Source organism: Vombatus ursinus, unplaced genomic scaffold (genome assembly GCF_900497805.2).
Source record: "Vombatus ursinus unplaced genomic scaffold, bare-nosed wombat genome assembly UNPS02014171.1, whole genome shotgun sequence".
NCBI classification, from domain to species: domain Eukaryota; kingdom Metazoa; phylum Chordata; class Mammalia; order Diprotodontia; family Vombatidae; genus Vombatus; species Vombatus ursinus.
Window position 1 is genome coordinate 1 of NW_020953949.1, and position 19925 is coordinate 19925.

The 19925-nt window shown below is 35.7% G+C and overlaps 2 protein-coding genes across 2 annotated transcripts; one reads left to right on the plus strand and one right to left on the minus strand.

Moving 5' to 3' along the window:
• Nucleotides 1-734: 734 nt before the first annotated feature.
• On the plus strand, nucleotides 735-1469 carry LOC114041280 (putative olfactory receptor 13C6). The gene has a single exon (XM_027859662.1). The coding sequence runs from the start codon at nucleotides 735-737 to the stop codon at nucleotides 1467-1469; it is 735 nt and encodes a 244-aa protein (XP_027715463.1).
• Nucleotides 1470-3591: 2122 nt separating this feature from the next.
• LOC114041313 (olfactory receptor 13C2-like) lies at nucleotides 3592-9323 on the minus strand. The gene is made up of 2 exons (XM_027859702.1): nucleotides 8418-9323; nucleotides 3592-3676 (listed from the first exon to the last, which is right to left on the minus strand). Exons 1-2 carry the CDS (start codon nucleotides 9318-9320, stop codon nucleotides 3662-3664), a joined length of 918 nt encoding a protein of 305 aa, XP_027715503.1. The 5' UTR covers nucleotides 9321-9323; the 3' UTR covers nucleotides 3592-3661.
• Between the last annotated feature and the right edge of the window lie 10602 nt (nucleotides 9324-19925).

Below are 19925 nucleotides of genomic sequence, written 5' to 3' on the forward strand. Positions count from 1 at the left end.
CTGTCTTAACACCAGACATTTATAGAGATCATCCCCTATTCCTTAAATTTTCTCCCTCCACATCTCTATCTATTTGAAATCCTTATCTTCTTCAAGTCTCAACTCAAGTACCACATCCTCTATGAAAATCTATGGTACACCACCCCCAACTAAAGTTAATATTATTATCTTCAAATTTTCTTTGCTTTGATCTCTCCTGGTCTTTATTACATTCTCCTTCACATGATACTGGTCTGTATATTTGTCATATCTCCCTTGTTAGCTTCTTGTGGGAAAAGACTGGGTTGTAAATTCCAGCTCAAGTGCCACTATCCTACCCTGTTCCTCAAGTTGCTCCCCAAATAACTTTGGATTCATTATATATTCATATGCACATACATATATAAGAAATATATATAAAAATATATTTAAAATCTGCTTATCTGGGCCTATGCTATTTCCTCCTAATAGAATGTATGTTCCTTGATAGAAGGTACTGTTCCTTCTTTGGTTTTGTATCCTCACCACCTAGTACAGTTCCTGGAACAAAGTAGGCATTTACTAAATGTCAATTGAATGAATGAGCCATTTTTCTGTTATCTATTGGCTTTATACTTTAAAAAGTTAGGGAAAATGGTAAATATAGACCCAGAAATTTCAACCTTCATCCAATTATAAAACAGTGGTGATCCTGTAATTTTTAAAGAATGATATGCTTGGTGTTCTGAATTCTTGCAGGTGACAAGAGAAAATAAATGGAAGGAGTGAATCACACCACCTACGTTACAAGATTTGTTCTCCTAGGACTTTCTGCCCATCCAAAGCTTGAGAAAAGTTTCTTTGTGCTAATCTTAGTTATGTACTTGGTAATCCTTCTGGGCAATGGTATCCTTATCATAGTAACTATCTATGACACCCACCTGCACACACCCATGTACTTCTTGCTTGGCAACCTCTCCTTCCTGGACGTTTGCTACACATCCTCTTCTGTCCCTGTAATTCTCGACAGTTTCCTCACCCCACAGAAAACCATTTCCTTCTCTGGCTGTACAATGCAAATGTTTCTGTCCTTCGCTATGGGAGCAACTGAGTGCGTCCTCCTGAGCATGATGGCATTTGACTGCTATGTGGCCATCTGCAACCCCCTGAGATATCCCATCATCATGAGCAAGGCTGCCTATGTGCCAATGGCAATGGGATCTTGGATAGCAGGAGCTGTCAATTCAGTTGTGCAGACGTCTCTCGCTATGCAATTTCCTTTTTGTGGGGACAATGTCATCAATCATTTCACTTGTGAAATTCTAGCTGTCCTCAAACTGGCCTGTGCAGATATCATAATCAATGTGATTAACATGGTGGTGGCAAATATGATTTTTCTAGTTATGCCAGTTCTGTTCATTTTTGTTTCCTATGTTTTCATTATTTCCACCATTTTGAGGATCCCTTCGGCAAAGCAAAATGCAAAACTTTCTCGCCAAGTCTTACAATGAGAAGGAAAACACTACTTCTTGATTTAGTCAATTCCACTTTTGCACAGCTCTAATTAAGACTTAAAAGGGATGCACCCCACCACCACAACCACTCTGCCTTTCATTACAACCTGGCCCCAACCTATCCTTCCAGCCTGACTAAACATGACTCTTTTCCTGCACTCTGTAGTTCAGCTAAGCTGACTTTCTCGCTTTTCCTCACATACAATACTCCATCTTCCACCTTTTGCTCTGGCAGTCCTACCCACTTGAAATGAATTCTTTCATTATTTCTATCTCAGAGTCCCTTTCTTCTTTAAAGATGCCACCCAAGTACCAACTTCTACATGAATCCTTTCCTGATTCTTCCCAACTACTAGTGCCTTCCTTCCCAAACTATCTTGTTTTTAAACTGCTTTGGATACACTTGTTTTTACACACTTTATATTTGGGAACAAGCAATAGAAGGATACTCTTAAGACCTTCCTGAAAAACTTTAGTATCAATTGTGAGACTGGCACAGAGTCTAGTATGGCATGCCTATGTCAAGGAAGGTACTGTGCTCTATAAGCAAAACAGAATCACAGTAGCACAGTAGTAGTAGAGTTTAAATCTGGCCTCAGATACTTACTATTTGTGTGACCCCAGGCAAGTTGCTTAACCCTGTTTGCCTCAGTGTCCTCACTTATAAAATAAGGTGAAGAAGGAAACCACTTCAGTATCTTTGCCAGGAAAACTCCAAATGGGTTCACAAATAGTCAGATACAACAGAAATGATGAACAATAACAAACTTGGATAGGTAACAGCCTCTCTGACCCTCAGTTTCTTCATCTGTAAAATGAAGGGGTTGGACTAGACCACCTCCAAGGTTTCTTTCAGTGGTAGAGCTATAATCCTAGGACTGTCAGTCTGAGTGGAACATAAGCATATATAGGGGGAGTAGTATGCAATGAGGTAGAACATGTAGAGAGGTAAGAAAACTGGGGGAGAGGGTGCAGAAGGGACTTTTAGAAGGGTGTGTGGATTGAGATGGGGAGGGTGGAGGGGCTGGGGGACACTTGGAGGGGTGAGTGAAGTGGGATGTGGGAGGGTGGGGGCAGAAGATAAGGTAAAAGGGATAGAGTAAAAAGAAAGACTGAGAAAGAGAATAGTGAGTAGAAATAAGATGCAGCAAAATTCAGAAATAATTATGACTTTGAATGTGAATGGGATGTTTATAGCAGTTCTCTTTGTGGTGGCAAAGAACTGGAGATTGCAAGGATCCCCATCAATTGAAGAATGACTGAATAAGTTGTGGTGTCTGGTATGATGGAATTCCACTGTGCTATGAGAAATGATGAGTTCATTGATTTTAGAAAGGCATGGAAGGACTTGCATAAAATGAAATGATGAACAGTGAAGTGAACAGGAACTAGAGAACATTATATACAGTAACAGCGATATCGTCTTAAGAAGGACTTTGAGGAAATGTTATTTTAACTATTGTATATACCCAAATTAACTACAAAGGGCATATGAAGAAAGATGCTATCTGCATCCAGAGAAAGAATGTATAAATAGAAGTATGTATAGAATAACATGTGTGTATGTGTTTGTGTCTAATGGTAGCCATCTCTGGGATTGGGGGGGAAAATAAAGGAAAAAAATACATGATAACTTTGTTGTATATTTGGAGGTAATAGCAAATTATACAGGGTAGATTTTCAGTTTCATGTACAATCATCTTTTTTATTGTACTGTGTTATGAATATGTTTGTTTGAATTGAAAATACTATAAGATTTTTTTTTTAAAAAAGAGACAGTTTGGAGAAATGATTCTCTACGGATCATGATAACTTAATTGAAGGGACAATGTGAAAATCATGTGATCATATATATTACTATTAGGCATTGTTGTTGTTGTTGTTGTTATTGTCAATATTCATAACAATTATTATTAGAGCTACCAGAAATGAATTGAGCTGCCTCAATGGCTAGTGCATTCCCCATCATCAGAGGCTTAAAGTAGAGGTTAATTGACCACTTATTCAAGAATGTTGTAGAAGGGATTAATTTTTTTTGAATTGAGACTCAATGATGTTCTTTAAAAAAAAAAAAGGCTTGAATCCAGATTCTTACCTCAATTTCTAAGCTACTCAGGACCAGAGACAGCTACTGCAATCTTCAAGATAAAATAAAAGCATTTGTAGTTGTCTGGAAGAGCTGCTTCCATTCACATTGGCTTAGCCTAAAGAGAAAAAATAAGAGAATGTGTTTATTGAGGGTTCCAATTGTTGGATTAAAAATGCAATCAAGCTGATTAGCAAGCACTTATGTACTCACAGGCCTAGGGTCCACCAGAAACTAGGATAATTCCTGAATGGACAAACAGGGATGGTAGATTTAGTAACCACTATGAGTGAACATGACCTAGGGTTGCATAATGTTGCTATTACATACAACATTTCTAGGACAAATAATAGCCATGGAATAGGTTGATATCCAATTTTGAAGCTGCTTGGATCAAATGAAGATCTCATTAAGGGTATTTTTTCCTTCCCTCTTTGAGCCAATGAGAGTGAGGTTCAAGCATTGCCCGCTAACTTCACTTCTCCTCTACTGTAAAAGTGTATCCTTTGCACCACTTTTCCTTGAGAAAATTTTCTCATTTCTATCATCTCTCCTTTCCTCTTTCTCTGAGTAGATCTCTCTTTCTCCTCTTTCATTTTTGGAGACCATTTTAACATAATTTACTCATACCCACACCTCTGTCTATGTAAAATCTTTTAACTGCCCTAATAATGATAGAGTTCTTAGGAGTTAGATGATTCATCTTCCCATATAGGAATGTAAACACTTTAACATTATTGAATCCCTTAAGATTTTTTATGCTTTTTATGCTTCTCTTAATTCTTGTGTTTTGTGTCAGATTTTCTGTTCAGCTCTGGTTTTCTCATCAGGAATGCTTGAAAGTCCTTTGCTTCATTAATTATTCATTTATTCCCCTGAAGAATTATATTCAGTTTTGCTGGGTAGGTGATTCTTGCTTGCAATTCTAGTTTCTTTGCCTTCTTGAATACCATATTACAAGACTTACACTCCTTTAAAGTGGAAGCTACTAAATTTTGTGTGATCCTGACTGTGGCTCTACAGTATTTGAATTTTTTCTTTCTGACTGCTTGCAATATTTTCTCTTTGGTCTGGGAGCTCTGAAATTTGGTTATAATATTCATGGGAGTTTTCATTTTGAGATCTCTTTTAGGAAGTGATTGGTGGGTTCATTCAATTTCCATTTTACTCTCTGGACCTAAGATATTAGGGCACTTTCCCCTTACAATTTATTGAAATATGATGTTTTTCAGCCAGGGATTTCTTGTAGTCCAATAATTCTTAAATTATCTCTTTCCTATCTATTTTCACAGTCAGTTGTTTTTACAATGAGGTGTTTCACATTTTATTCTTTTTTTATTTTTAACTATGCTTTGTTATGTCATGATGTCTCACAGAAGTCATCAGTTTCCACTTACCCAATTTTAATTTTTTTTTGGTGAGGTAATTGGGGTTAAGTGACTTGCCCAGGGTCACACAGCTAGTGAGTGTTATGTGTCTGAGGCTGGATTTGAACTCAGGTCCTCCTGACTCCAAGGTCAGTGCTCTATCCACTGTACCTAGCTGTTTCCCAATTCTGATTTTTAAAGAATTATTTTCTTCAATGAGATTTTGTATCTCTTTTTCCACTCGGTCAATTTTCTAAAAAGGAGTTTTTTTCCTCAGTAATTTTTGTGCATCTTTTACCAATTTGTTAATTTTCTTTTTATAATTTTTTTTGCATCACTTTAATTTATTTTTCTGATTTTTTCCTCTACCATTCATCTTTTCCTTTAAGTCTTCGAGGAATTCTTTTTGTCTTGGGTCCAAATAGCATTTTTCTTTTAAGTTTTGTTTGTTGTGGTTTTTGCATTATTGTCTTCTTCTGAGTTTGTGTCTTGGTCTTGCTTGCCACCAAAGTAGCTTTTTTTCAGTTCAGTTCTTTTTTTGTTGTTTTTTGTTGTTGTTGTTGTTTGCTCACTTTTCCAGCCTATTTCTTGACTTTCTATGGTATGTTAGAGTTCTGCTCACCTAGGAAAGGGGAGGCACTGTCTCAAACTTCAGCCTTTTTTGTGCTGCTGTTTTCACAGCTATTTTGAGGGGTCTGCAGGTTTTCAGAACTTCCAAGGTGATATGATCTGGGGAATGGTATTGCCCTGATCTCCTGGTCTACACCCTGGTCTTTACCCAGGAAGAGTCTTTGCTTCCCTAAAGCTGCAAGCATTAGCAATCCTATTGGCCCTGCACTGTGACCAGGGGCCCTGCTCCCTTGTGACCAACCACAAGCATTCTTCTCCTCCCTGGAAACGCAGCCTAGAACTATGTATGAGCAATAGAGTTGCTAATCAGTGCCAGCTGTACCAAGTGCCAGCAATGGGCTCACTGTAATATCTTTCTGGCCAGTTTTCTGACCCCCTTACTGCCTCTGGGCTGAGAACTACCAAAGTTGTTGCTGCTGCAGCCACACTGTGTGTGTCACATCTGCACCTGCTTACACTCAGGTGTCACAGACTTTTCTTTCATACCTCCTGAGTTTCCTTAGGTCAGAGAAATGTCTTACCCTGACCATTTGTTGGCTATGGCACTCCAAAATTTGATTTGAGGTATTATTTTAAAGTTGTTTGGAGGTGAATGTTGAGAGAGGTCATCTGGGTTGCTGCCTCTAATCCACCATCTTGGCTCTGCCCCTAAAAGATTAATTCTTTATCTTTTACCTTCAAAGCATTGCTATTACTAGCAGGATGGTTAGATTTTATTAATGTACATGGAAGAGTGCTAATATCCTTCTGTTTTGTGCTTTTTGTATTATGGTCCCAGAGCAGACATCAATCGGTCAACAAGCATTTATTGAGTGCTTAAATATGCCAAGAACAATGTTAAGTCTTAGGGACAAAAAAGAAAGGCAAAAACATACTCTCTCCTATCAAGGAGCTCACATTCTAATGGGGGAAGACAACATGCAATTTGCTGTAGATACATAAGATATACACAGTGTAAGCAGAAGATAATCTCATAGTGAAAGCTCTACCAGTGAGCTAGGAAAAAGAAACAAAATTTGAAGGGAGAACACTTATAACTAGGAGGACCAGGAAGGGCTTCACAAGTGGCATACAACCTAAGCCTTGAAGGATGTAAGGGATTCTAAGAAGCAGAGATGAGAAGGAAGAAAAGAAGATTAACCTATTTAGAGACATGGAGGCAAGAGATGGGACTCCAAGAAGCATCAGGTTAAGGAATGAGAAGCTCTTGAGCAGCAGATTACCACAAGGAGACTCTACCATGAAGGAGCACAGAACTGTTTGTTATGTGATAGCAATGGGGAAGCAGTCGAGACTCTGAAGATAAGGGTCATCATCAGTGCACAAATGCTTTATCCTATCTCTGCAGTCACCCGCATCTGGTTGGAGAGTCTTATTGTTCAGAACAAAGAAATTATTGTTTTTGTTGCTGATTTGCTTTTTAGAGTTCAGAATTTGGTCTGTGCTAATCTAGAAAACTTCATGAGATTTTGTTGTGTTAGTCATTTAGCCTGATGGGCTTTGAATCTTCCTCTTGGGGAGAGTTCTCAAATCTCTAAATATCAATCAATCCCTAAGTCATGCATTCTTTCTCAGTGAGCCAAAGTCTATCTCAACATTGCAGTCCCATTGAATCAAAAAATTAATGAATTCATAGAAACTGCCACTTTCTGTGCTCTAATATGTCTCAGATGCAATGAGTAATATTCTGAAATGAAACTGAGAATATTTAAATAAACTATTACCTTTGCATGGGTGCTATGCCTGTGAAAAGCGAAACCTTGTAATAACAATAACTAGCATTTATGTAAGACTCTAAGGTTTGCACAGCACTTTACAAATATTATCTCATTTTATCCTTGTAACAATCTTGGGAGTTGGGTGCTATTATTTCCCTCTTTTACAGATGAGGAAACTGAAGCTGAAATATTAATTTGTTCAGAGTCTCAAAACTAGGAAATGTCTGTTGTGGGATTTGAACTTATATCTTACTTTGTCCAGGTCTAGCCCTCTAGTCACTGCATTGTATAGCTATCTAATTAGTTCAGATTGTGTAATGATTTGATCTAGTTTACCTCCTAGAACTTGAGCTAGTGAAGTGGCTTGAACTATGACTGATTCCAAGGTCAGGACTCTATGTACTGCCTCAAGTTCTTTGAGAATAGGGCTTGTGTTATATTTATCTTTACATTTCTAGAGGATAGTATATTGCCTAACATTAGTAGGTACTTAAGTGTTTGTTGAATTGAATCTGTTGAGTTCTTTGAAAACACATTTTGTTGTCTTGGTCACTTAACTTGATAGGCTTTGAATCTAGTGATGAAAAGACTAGTGTGCATAGAAGGAATCAGTGCAGCTGGGAGCATCACTTTCAGGTATTCCTTTTTTTCTGGAGAATTGGGTTTTATCCCAGTGAAAAACTCCTTCATGGGCAGAAGTACAGGAGTCAGACATATTTTGAGATTTAAAGGTAACAGTTGAAGAGTCTGAAGGGCACATACTCCCAAGATATTAAAAAATTAGGAAGTTTTCAATCCACTGTGTAAACATTCTATATTGTACTTTGGTTAAAACATGGAAAAGAATCAATCAGTGAGCATTTAGTAAGCACTTCCATGTACCAATTAATGTACTAGGTTCTAGGGATAAAATTACTAAAGATCCCTAATCAAAATGAATTAGCTATCTATTATAAAGAATCTTTCTAAAGATCCTAAGCATTCTGTTTAATGAATAACACAGGGCAAGGGAGATAGCATGGTGGGGCTGGAATGGACATGGATGGAGGGATAGATATCAACACTGATTATAATTATAGTGTGTATTGGAAGTGTGAAGTAGAGAACAATGGCTTATGCTTCATAGTCTATTAAAGATCATCACCTTTTTCACTGCTGCCTTCACCTCCTTGTTTCTCAGACTGTAGATAATGGGATTCAACATGGATGTCACTGCACCATAGAATAAAGCAATCAGTTTGTCTGAATCTGGATCCTTTGCCTTGGGTTTCAAGTACATGAAGAGTATAGTTCCAAAAAATATGATGACCACAGCCAGGTGTGCTGAACAGGTGGAGAAGGCTTTCTTCCTTCCTTCAGCTGAGTTGAGTCTCAGAATGGTGGCAAGGATAAACACATATGAGATGAGAATGAACAGCCCTGGAGTCAATGTGACCAGTGCAGCTGCTACCATTATGACAAAAGCATTGAAGGAAATGTCCACACAGGCCAGTTTCAGGACAGCCAGGATTTCACAAAAAAAATGATCAATATTATTTCCACAGAAGGAAAGCCTCAAAGCAAGGATTGTTTGCAGTAATGAATTTACACTCCCAACTATCCAGCTCAGGGCTGCCAACTGCACACAGACTCTCATATTCATGATGATTGTATATCTCAGGGGATTGCAGATGGCCACATACCGGTCAAAAGCCATCATGGCCAGCAGCACACACTCTGTTGTTCCCAGGGCAAGAGTTAGGTACATTTGTAATGCACATCCTGGGAAAGATATGGTTTTTCTGACTGATAGGAAATTGACCAACATGAAGGGAACAAAGGAGGATGTACCAAAGATGTCCATGAAGGAGAGGTTACTAAGGAAGAAATACATGGGGGTATGAAGGTTGGAATCCAGAATACTCAATGTGATGAGAGAGGAGTTCCCTAGTAAGATGACCAAATATATCCCCAAGCATAACACAAAGAGAACAATCTCAACATTGGGATGCTTAGAAAGCCCTAGCAGAAAGAATTCCAGCACAATAGTCTGATTTGCGCCATTCATTCTCTTATCCCTCTCATATTTTTAGCATTATGAACTCAGAGAAAGACCCAGGACATTCACATACACAATATTCTTTATGGTATGGGTGAAGTGTCCAAAATAGGGTTAGATCTGATTGCATTTTGTATCCTCATCTTGAGCTACACAGATTTGTGTCAGTACTTAAATTAAGAGTTCTAGTGTATAATTCATGACTGCAAAGTCATTCTTATGCTAGACCTAATTTCTCCCTAGTCAAAAATACTATCACTTCTATGGATCTGGGCAAATAAAGAAACACAAATACCCAAATAGGAAATGCAAAAAGATCAGCTAACATGAGTTTCTTCATTGTATCTTATAGTTCACTTGCTTAGGTATGGGACAGGGCAGTTGCTATACGTTATATATACACTGTACATTATGTGAGAAAAGGGGAGAAAGATATTTTTTAAGCCCTTGTAATGTGATTTTAGAAATTCCTGACTTAAACCTGGCACTCATGAAAGTTTACATCTCTTTCTGCTGCAGATGCTTTTATATCCATGAAATAATCCAGGAGCAGAATACTTCAATTTTTCAGTCTCTTCATAAATGCCATTTGATAATTCCAGTCATGTGAGTGTTGAGAATCGTTGACACAACATTATTTCTGTAATGAGAAAAGAGGAGCAATGATTGGGTTAGTTGTTTGGTATTTACTATCTTCATCACCTCCAACATTATTGTATTGAAAAGAAGTATAATTGGCTAAGGTAACCACCATAAGACACACCTAGGACAAATATCAAGAAATATGCCATTAAATTAACTTTTAAAGGACAAAATAATTTAAAAATAGGTAAGAACTTAAACCTTGGAATGCCATGTCTGTTCAGGGAGATCAAGACCATGGGACAATGAGTAGCCATGGCTTGAAAGGACATTACTGAGTGATGAAGCAGGGTAGGTTTGGGGAAGAATTCACTTGGGTTACTCTCAGGGAGATGAGGAGAAGGAAAGAGACAAGAAAACAATATGTGGTAGTTTTCTATTTTAAGGAATTTTTGTAGTTAGCTAGCTCACTAGATGTGAAGTTCAGTTGTGTCTACCTACTGAAGTAGCATGAGCTCTGGCAGTCTTCTCTAAATTTTAGGAAACTAGAGCAAAGCATTGACTACCCAAGCCTAGTTACTGGGCCTGAAAAACTCTTGATTCACAGATTTCAGTGTTTGTATCCTACATGAATACCATTCCCAATCTATGCTCTACTTGTTAGGGCACATATTTTGTGTTAGATTCAACCATTTTATAGGGAACTTTGCATTTTGAAATCACATTTATTTCTTTTCCCAATCTCCCAACTCTCTACCCATATTCTGATATTTATATAAAACTTTAAAATTTTCAGACAACTTGAAATACAGTGTCTAATTTGAACATCACAGACATACTGTAAAATAGGTACTACAGGTACTATTATTACTATTAAAAACCCCAATAATGAAACTGAGACTCAGAGAAGTTAAATTACTTGCCTATGGATATACAGCTACTAAGTGTGGAAACCAGTATTTGGAGGCAGGTCTTTCTGACTACAAGTCCAATGCTATTCATGAAACCATGCTTCTTCCCCTTTAGTGGTACTCCATTGCTTCCTGATTAAAGTCAGATATTCATGATTGTCAACAACATGGACCTAACCCTATCTTTCTGCTTTCATCCTTCACTACTCATTCTCATATTCCCAAAGCTTTAGCCCAACCAAAATACCATCATCCCGGGTTTCAGGGAACATGCCCTATGCCTTTCTGCCTTTCTGCTTTTCTGCACCCTTTCCCCTCCTCCTCCAGTTATTCCTCTACTTCTCTCTGGCATCAACCAACACTGTATCATCTTTGCCTTCTAAATAATTTGAGTATCAGTCTACTAAGTGATATAGCCTCAATTCAGATGCTCCTCACTTTGTGAAGTCTTCCTTGATCCACTTAGCCTCCTATAGGACTTGATTTTTATTTTCCCTTTTTGATAATACATTCTATTTTCCATTATTATTATGTGTATGCATTTGTATTTTCACGTACTAGAATATAAGTGCCTCAATATTGCATTCTTCCTTCTATCCTTAATGCCTTGGTCAATGACCATTGGGTGAATGAATGAGAAGTGGTGTAGTGCTGTGGAAAAAGGCAAGGTCTTATAGCAAGAAGACCCAGGTTCAAGTCATTTTCTCCACCAACTCACTAGTTACATGATTGTGAGCAAATCATTTTTATTTTCTGAGACTGCTCCTTCATCTATTAAATGGGAATTATGCTTTTTTATTAGCTACCTCATATTTTATGAGGAGAGAACTTTGTAAGCCTTATAGCACTATGCAGATGTGATTTATTATCATAACTGTAGTCATCAGTGAAACTTTTCAGTAATAAACACAAATATGACTTGACATAAAGTCTTAGCCCCACCGCTCACTAGCTATGTGTTTTTGATAAAACTATCTGGGTCTCACTTTCATCCTTTATAAAAAGAGGAGGTTGGATCAAATCAGATTTAGGAGTTTTTATGAAATGTCCAATTTTATTTTTTGAATTAATTACTTTTCTCCCCCTTACTCCTTTACATCAAAAAAGGGAAAAGATTAAGAAAAACAAAACCTTTGTAACTCAAATGAACAGTCAAGCAAACAAATTCCTACACTGGTCATGCCTCCAAATCTGTGTCTCTTTCTGCATATTTAGTTCGTCACCTCTGTATCTGCAGATGTCTGCAGATAGCATTCTCTACCAATGGTCCATAGAAATCATGTTGGTTTATTGAGGGTGTAGAATCTACATGTGTCTATGGTCCCTTCCAGCTTTAGCAATGAATGAGCTTATGAAATGCAGAGTTGACTTTCTTAGTTTTAGCAAGCATTTGGAAAGAACTTTTTTTATGTTTAACTTTACTATTACTCACTGTGTAAAATCTTAAGTAGAAAAAAAAAAACTGTAGTCCAGAGAGAGACCAGTGAATATCTTTTGAAATAGCAGAGGGAATTGGAAAATACTTGAACATAAGATTATTTTCATCCCCTGAACGATATTAGATATGGAAAAGAAGCAACTAGTGTCTAATCAGTTGACAGTTCTGAGGCTGATGTTTCTACTTTTTGGTTTGAACATTCAGGTTCTTTTTTGCCACTTCTTTTGTGGGAATCTTTGTGTCTCCAAAGCACTTACCCTGTTTATTTCTTCTCATTTGCTGAGAAGGGATGTCTTTGAATCAAATTCTGATGACTTCTAGTAAAAAATTTAGTCACACTCTTCTTCTAAAATAACTCATTAAACAGCACTTTACTAAGTATATATTCCTTACAAGATCTCTGTGAGGTAAATAGATAACTGGTATTGTCTTTTTATAGATGAGAAAACTGAGGTCCACAGAAGTAAAGTGATTTCTAAAATACTTTCCTCAAAACACTGTACAAATATAATCCCTACTTCACAGATGAGTAAACTCAGTCACCAAGAGATGAAATGATTTTTCCAAGGTCACACAGGTAGTAGATAAAGAGTCAGAATTAGAACTGAGGTCCTCTGACTCCAAGAACAGTACACTTTGCAACACAGCACAAAGCCTATTAATTCAAGGAAGCAAGCTTTTTTTCTTACTGCCACCTCCAAGATCAAATATAAAGGCCTGTGTTGGACTTTCAAAACTCTTCATAGTCTGTTACTGTTCCGCAGTCCCCAAAATACACCTTTTCTGTCTTCTTACATCTTAACCCCCTCTCTTCCATACTCTGCAATCCAGTGACACTGGTCTCATTGCTGATCCTTGATTAAGACATTCTGACTCCCGAACAAGGACATTTTCCCTGCTTGTCTCTCAAGACTAGAATGCTCTCCCACTTCATCTCTATCTTTTGGTTTCCTTGGCTTCTTTCAAGCCTCAGCTAAAATCTTAACCTTCTACAGAAAGCTTTACATGATCCTCCCTTAATTCTAGTGCCTTCCCTCTGTTGATTATTTCTAATATAGCCCATATGTATCTTGTTTGTACGTAATTGTTTGCTTGTTATCTCCTCCATTAGACTATAAGCAACTTGAGAACAGAGACTGTCTTTTGCCTTCTTTATATCCCTTGTGTTTAGCACAATGCCTGGCACATAGTGGGCAAGTTTATTGACTTTTCTAATTAGTGAAAAGTATGCTTCCTTTAAATCTTATTTCCCTTAGGCTCACTGGTGCATATTTTCAAGATGGAAGGCTAAAGTTCAGGGTACAGCCTGTGACCATGGAATAGAAAGTTTTTTTCTCTGTGCTGAGTTGGCTGAGACTGGTGGGACTCAAACCCACAGTGTGGATCTCAGCATATATCGTCCTTTAATGGACTGAGTCCAATTCATAAGTCATCCACGTAGCTCACATTTATGTAGTTCCTCACAGGTTTTAAAGAACTTACTCTTAGGGAAGACAAATGACCTATCTATGGATGTGTAATAAGTGCCAGAGGAAGGTCCTTAGTGAGAATCTGAAGAGTCTGTACTCAAAAAGGATTCTTTGTTGTGATTCATTCATTAACTTATTCATTCAGCAAACTTTTATTCAGGGCCTACCAAAATGCAAGACATAAGCACTAAGAAGTGTGGGAAACACAAAAATGAATAATGAATACATAAAAATATTTTTTCAAATTCTCATTTCAAACGAAATGAAAAAGAAAAATAAATAAGCCATGACCCTTGACCTCATGGAGCTCATGGTCTAATAAAAGTCATGTGGCAATTTGTTATTATGGAAAGAACACAGGCCCAGGAGTAAGAAAAGCTACAAGCATCTTCAATAGTAGTGACACCAACCAGCTGAGTGATCATGAGCAAGCTACTTCACTTTTCTTAGACTCAGTTTCCTCATATGTAATATGAAGGTATTAGACAGAAAATCTCTAAGGTAGCTTCCGGGTGTGAAATTATAGCATCAAATAAGAAGACGTAAAGCAGGAGAAATATAACTTCCATCTCAGAAGTGTCTCTACTAATTAACTCAAAGGATGGTTGAAAATTCTCCTTTCTGAATGCATAACTAAACAAGATTTCTAAGCTAGAGATCCAAAGTACTGATAACTTTCTCTCATGAACTTATTGTACTTATTCCCTGTGCTACTATTTGGTCACCTACTTTAAGAGAGAAAAGAACAAATGGGCTGATGATGATTGAGATACTTTGTCAGGTGTTCTGACTTCATCTTTCTTACCTTGAGAGATTCCCAAGTCATCAGAGACCAAGAACTACATTTTTAGGAAGAACCAATGTCTTCTATTTGTGGTCACAGCTGCTTTGCTTGATGAACTGGAATATGAGAAGACATTTACTGAGGATGATCCTGTCAGATAGCATAGCTATGCCTATTAAAACAAAGTCCATGAACTCACAGGTATAAAGTCCACAAGAAATAAGGCTGAGCCTAGAAATAACCAACCTCCAGAGAAGTAAATTTAGTAAAAATCAAAAATAAAGCCTATGGCATTACAGTATTTCCATCAGAGATGACATTACTTGAAGAATAATTGCTATGGGATAATATTTTTCCCTACCTGCTCAGATAAATCTAGAGGAATTATTTAAATATCTGAAAAGTCTCTGTGAATAGGAACTTTCCATAAAAATAAAATTGAAACATTAATATGAAAGAAATGATCTTAGAAAATAGTTCTGATTATTCTTAACCTACCTTCCTCGCCTTCAAATAAACCACTATCTTCTACCCTCTAAAATTACTTATTATTTATAACTTTTCAAGCATTTAGGGACTTTTTCAATCCCTGAACAATTTAGTGTTCTAAAGTTGTGGAAAGTAGCTTTTTGAAACCTCAGGGACAATGTCTCAGGTACCCAATTATATTTAAGATTTTTATTTGGGTCTTTTTTTCTTCATATCTATGTTCCTTTTGTAAAAATTTGGATAGGAAATTACTATTCTCAGATATTGGGTTAGTAGTGTATAAGGTATTTTGTCACATTAATTCAAGAACATTAAGGGGAAAAGTTATCTCCTTTTTTTTTTAGATTTTTTGATCCCTTTTTTTAAACACTGAAATATTTCCCAGTATAACTCCCATTTTCCATCAAATCTCACTGTAGTACTATACTTTATAACAAAGGCACTTAATCAAAAGTAACTGACAATATTATGAAACATTTATAATCTGTAGTCCCATTTCATCCTCTTATGAATACGTCATTGAAATTTCCTTTCCATTTATTTGAATATTTTGAATTTTCCAAAATTGAAATTTTCCCTTTGAAACTTTCCAAATTTGTTGTTTATCATTAAAATTGTTCAGTTTAACCATTGTGCATTTCAGAGTTCAAAGCAACACTTTTTTCCCCCATGGAGGTAATTTATGGATTTTCTGAACTGATGCTTTGTTATCTGTATTCAGAAGTTCTGGGAAGCTTTCTTATATCATTTTCTACAATATAGTAGTTAGGGTTTTCAATGTAAAAGAAATCACATGGTAACTATTATGTATTTAAAAGGAATAACAAGTTCTACATAATAGATTTGCAGTTTCATGAACAGTCATCTTTTTCTTTCTATTATACTACATTATGAAATGCTTTTTTATTTCTTAAGTTCAGAATAAGATAATTTTTTTAAAAAAGAAACTACAGGGAATCAGCTAAGAAACTAATTGAGACAAGTAGTAACATCAGGAAAACAGTAGGATGAAAATAAATCCACAAAATAATCACCATTTTGACATACTACTAAGAATAAATAAACAGAAGGAAATGGGAGAAAGATAAATTTCATTTAAAGTACTTCCAGTTATTTTAACAAGACACAGTAAGTAATTGTTTGAATGAAAAGTCACGTACTGTATCAAGCCAGACACTGTATTAAATTATGGGAGTAAAAATACTGAAAGGAGGATAGTCTCTGATCTCAAGACACATAATCTAAAACAGAAAGATAATCTATCTGTCTGTCTATCTATCTATCTATCTATCTATTTATGTATCTATGTATCTGGGAATGGTTGCCAGAGAGGAGTGTTTTGGTTTGGGAAGCCACAGGGATGATAAGTGGAGTAATAGGTGATTAATTAACATGCCTTTTCTGGGAATGATGGTATTTCTCGTACTATGACAAATAGTAATGAAGAGAGAATTATACTTGCTTTGCCACTATTCTCATTGAAAAAAGCTAGTATTCCTTCCTTGAGAATACTTCTAGGTCTTGATTTTAGATAAATGCTTTTGATCATACTAAAAAAAAAGTCTACTGATACACTTTTAAAGGATTTTTAACATAATTTATCACTTTATTTTAATACTGTCTTTTTCTTTTCCTATAGATATAATCATGTGATTATATATATATATATATATTATATACATATATAATTTAAATTATGTGGTTAGTTATGCTTGATACTTCTCTAAAGTTGAATCATTCTTATCCCAATAGAAATCTAACACAATCCTAATTACATCTACATACATACACACATATTCATATTTATATACTAAAATGTTGCTTATATAAATGTTGCATATGTATATATACACATATATAATGTAGTCTCTAAAGTTTTATTTAAATTTTGAATCGATAGTCATTAGCGAAATTAGTGTATAATTCTCTTACTCTAATTTTTTTTCTTCCTGATTTCTGTATCATGAACCTATTTTTATGTCTTACAAAAAGAATTTGATGGAATGTCTTCTTTCTCAGTTTTTGAATATTAATTACACTTTAAATATTTAAGATAAATCACATGTAAATCTACTTGGACAAGTTATTTTTTAAAAATTTACTAGTTCATTTAGAGCTTATTTAATTTCTTTTTTTTGAGTTTGGGTTTTTTATGCTCTCTTTGATCTCTAGTTCCTTTTTTTGTGGTTTATTTAAGTGTTTTGTAGAAAATTATTTATTCCCTTTAAATTTCCAATTTATATGGTTTGTAATTGTTTCTGATAATCAACTTTATTAACTTTCAGCTTACTGTGAATTTCACCTTAATCTTATTTGAGTTTTGCAATTTGATTTTTCTTTCCTGTAAAAACAAATCAGTTCATGGGTTGTTTCATAGGTAGGCAATGTGTAGGTTGGATTCATTAGCACACATGGCACAGAGTTTAAGCTTGCTATGATTTACCTATTTCATTAGTCTCTTGAGTTTATCTGTTTTATAGACTTTTGTTTTAAAATTTTTTATTACTCTTCTAATTTTCAAGATTTTTTAAATTCTGTGTTTTTAGGGTGTTATATTTATTTTCTAGTTTTATGATTATATTTAATTCATTATTTCTCTCTTTTAATTTGCTAGTTATTTTGTCAGGTAGATAAATTTTCCTCACAAGACGGCTTTATTTATATCCTGTGAATTTTATTATGTTGGTTTACTGTTATCATTCTCTTTAGCATAGTAATTATTTCTATGATTCATTATTTGACCCATTTATCTTTAAAAATGCCATTATTTTCTATTTTTAAGGTCAATATATTTTGCTTGTTTCCTATATTTATTTATTTGGGTTTCCATTTCAGTTTTTATTTTTAAAATGTATTATTTATTTTTAACATTCTTTTCTTTTTAAATTTTGAATTCCAAATTCTATCCCTTCTTCATTCACCTTACTGTGCTCAATGAAAAGACAAGCAATATGGTATCAATTGTATATGTGAAATCATGTAAAACATTTCCATATTAGCCATATTTTTAAAAAGCAAGAAAAGTAAAGTGAGAAAATTATACTTCAATTTGTACTCAGTGTTCATCAGGTCTCTCTCTCTATTCATTTATCAATTGGGGAAGGGCTCTTACTTTTGTAAACCTGTATCAGTTCTAAACTAGTGTATATTTGAGAAATGAGGCCTTTATCATAGAAACTTGGGAGAAAACAGAGGAAATTGATATAGAATGGGTATGTTAAGTGAGAGTCCAGAGATAACTGAGAGGCAAAAAATACAGTGAGAGAGTCTTGGTGTGACACAATAGGGTAAAGCCTTGGTATGAAGGGAGATAACCTTTTCACAGAACACAGATAGTAATAATTGGATACTCCAGTCACACTAGTTCAAGTTGATCAGTCATTTTAAGAGGTGAAGATCAAAATGAACATTGTACCAAGACTTGTTTTGTGCTGTTCTTTAAAGGATGGGGGAAAGGGAAAAATACCAAATTATTCAAAGGCAAATGCTAGTTTTGGAGTAAGAGAATCTGTGCTCAAATCTTGGCTCTGCCACATACTACTTTTGAGACCTCAGGCAAGTCACAACCCTTCTAGGCCTTGGTCTCTCATCCATAAGGTGAGAAGGGGGAGCTATATGAAATCTAGCTATTTATATCCTATCATCTCAATTAGGTAGTATACAACAATTAATCCAGTAACAACCTTCTGTCTCTTTTCAGAGTCAAATGATCAGACCATTCTCAGGGCTTGTCTGATATTGGACTTCATTGATACCCTACTCTCATTAAGAAGTAAAATATCATCTGAAGAATTATCCATTCCTGCTTCCTAACTTCTTCTTTCCTCTTGAGTACCTGTGTGTTGCTTTCTATCCTCATGTTTTATCAGGTGCCTCCATGGCAAAACCCTCAACAAGAGGTGTGGTTTTCTCCAAGTGGTACAAATCTTGTTATATGAGAACTGGTGTTTAGGAGAGAGGGAAGGAGAGAGAGAGAGAGATGGTATTGGAAGGTGGACATTACTGTCGTATTTCTAATTTCTTGTCATTAGTCTGAAATTCTCTTTTTATCCGTGTATATAATTCTTTCTCTTGATTTAAACATTTTTGTCAAAATTCTTATACCTTCCCTATAATATTCACATATTTCTGTGTTTGTCTGAAATACTGAAATATTTATTGCTTTATTCAATTCATGTAACAATCAGTGTCCTTTATTCTGTTTGAGGTTTTTGTTGTATGTTTTAAGTTATAATTTTCCATAGAATTATGTCCATATTGATTAACTCACATCACAAAGTGCCTAGACCAAAAACCCACCCACATCATTGTTTAATATTTGTAAATGATTAATGGTAGTGACAAATCAAGAGCTTTGTCACCTAAGGCAAGTCATTTAACCTCTTTGGGACTCAGTTTCATCCACTGTAAGATGAGGGGTTTGAACCAATTGACCTATATGGTCCCATCCAGCTCTGTAACTTTATTGAGAACAGCATTGTTCACCGGCATAAATATCTTATAGAAAGAGTGTGAAGAAATCCTGTGTGGTTGCAAACTTTGGGGAGTGAAATTATTGAAAAAAATTCTGTGATTTCTGACTTGTACCATACCAGAAGACTTTCAATTAGTAAAGATTATTCAGTAGACAGAGCAGGTCTCAAATCTTAGCTGATGGAATGATTTTCTTTAAGTTATTCAAGGTGTAAGACTATACCAGGAGTGGTGTGTCTTCCTATTCAGTGGCACAGTGTGGAGAAAACACAATGAATATGACCTTGTGGCCACAGGACCTATATTCAATGCCTAGCTCTGTGACTTACCACCCATGTGATTTTAGCCAGGTAACTTCAACTCTCTTAACCTCATTTTTTGACATCTCTGAAATAAGGGTGTTGAATTAGCTGACTTCCAAGCTCCACTTCAGCTCTAAATACTGTGATTCTAGGTAGCAGCACACAA

Bases quoted from the DNA above. Each gene is read 5' to 3' on its own strand.
- LOC114041280 (XM_027859662.1), top strand. From the start codon at position 735: ATGGAAGGAGTGAATCACACCACCTACGTTACAAGATTTGTTCTCCTA.
- LOC114041313 (XM_027859702.1), bottom strand. From the start codon at position 9,320: ATGAATGGCGCAAATCAGACTATTGTGCTGGAATTCTTTCTGCTAGGG.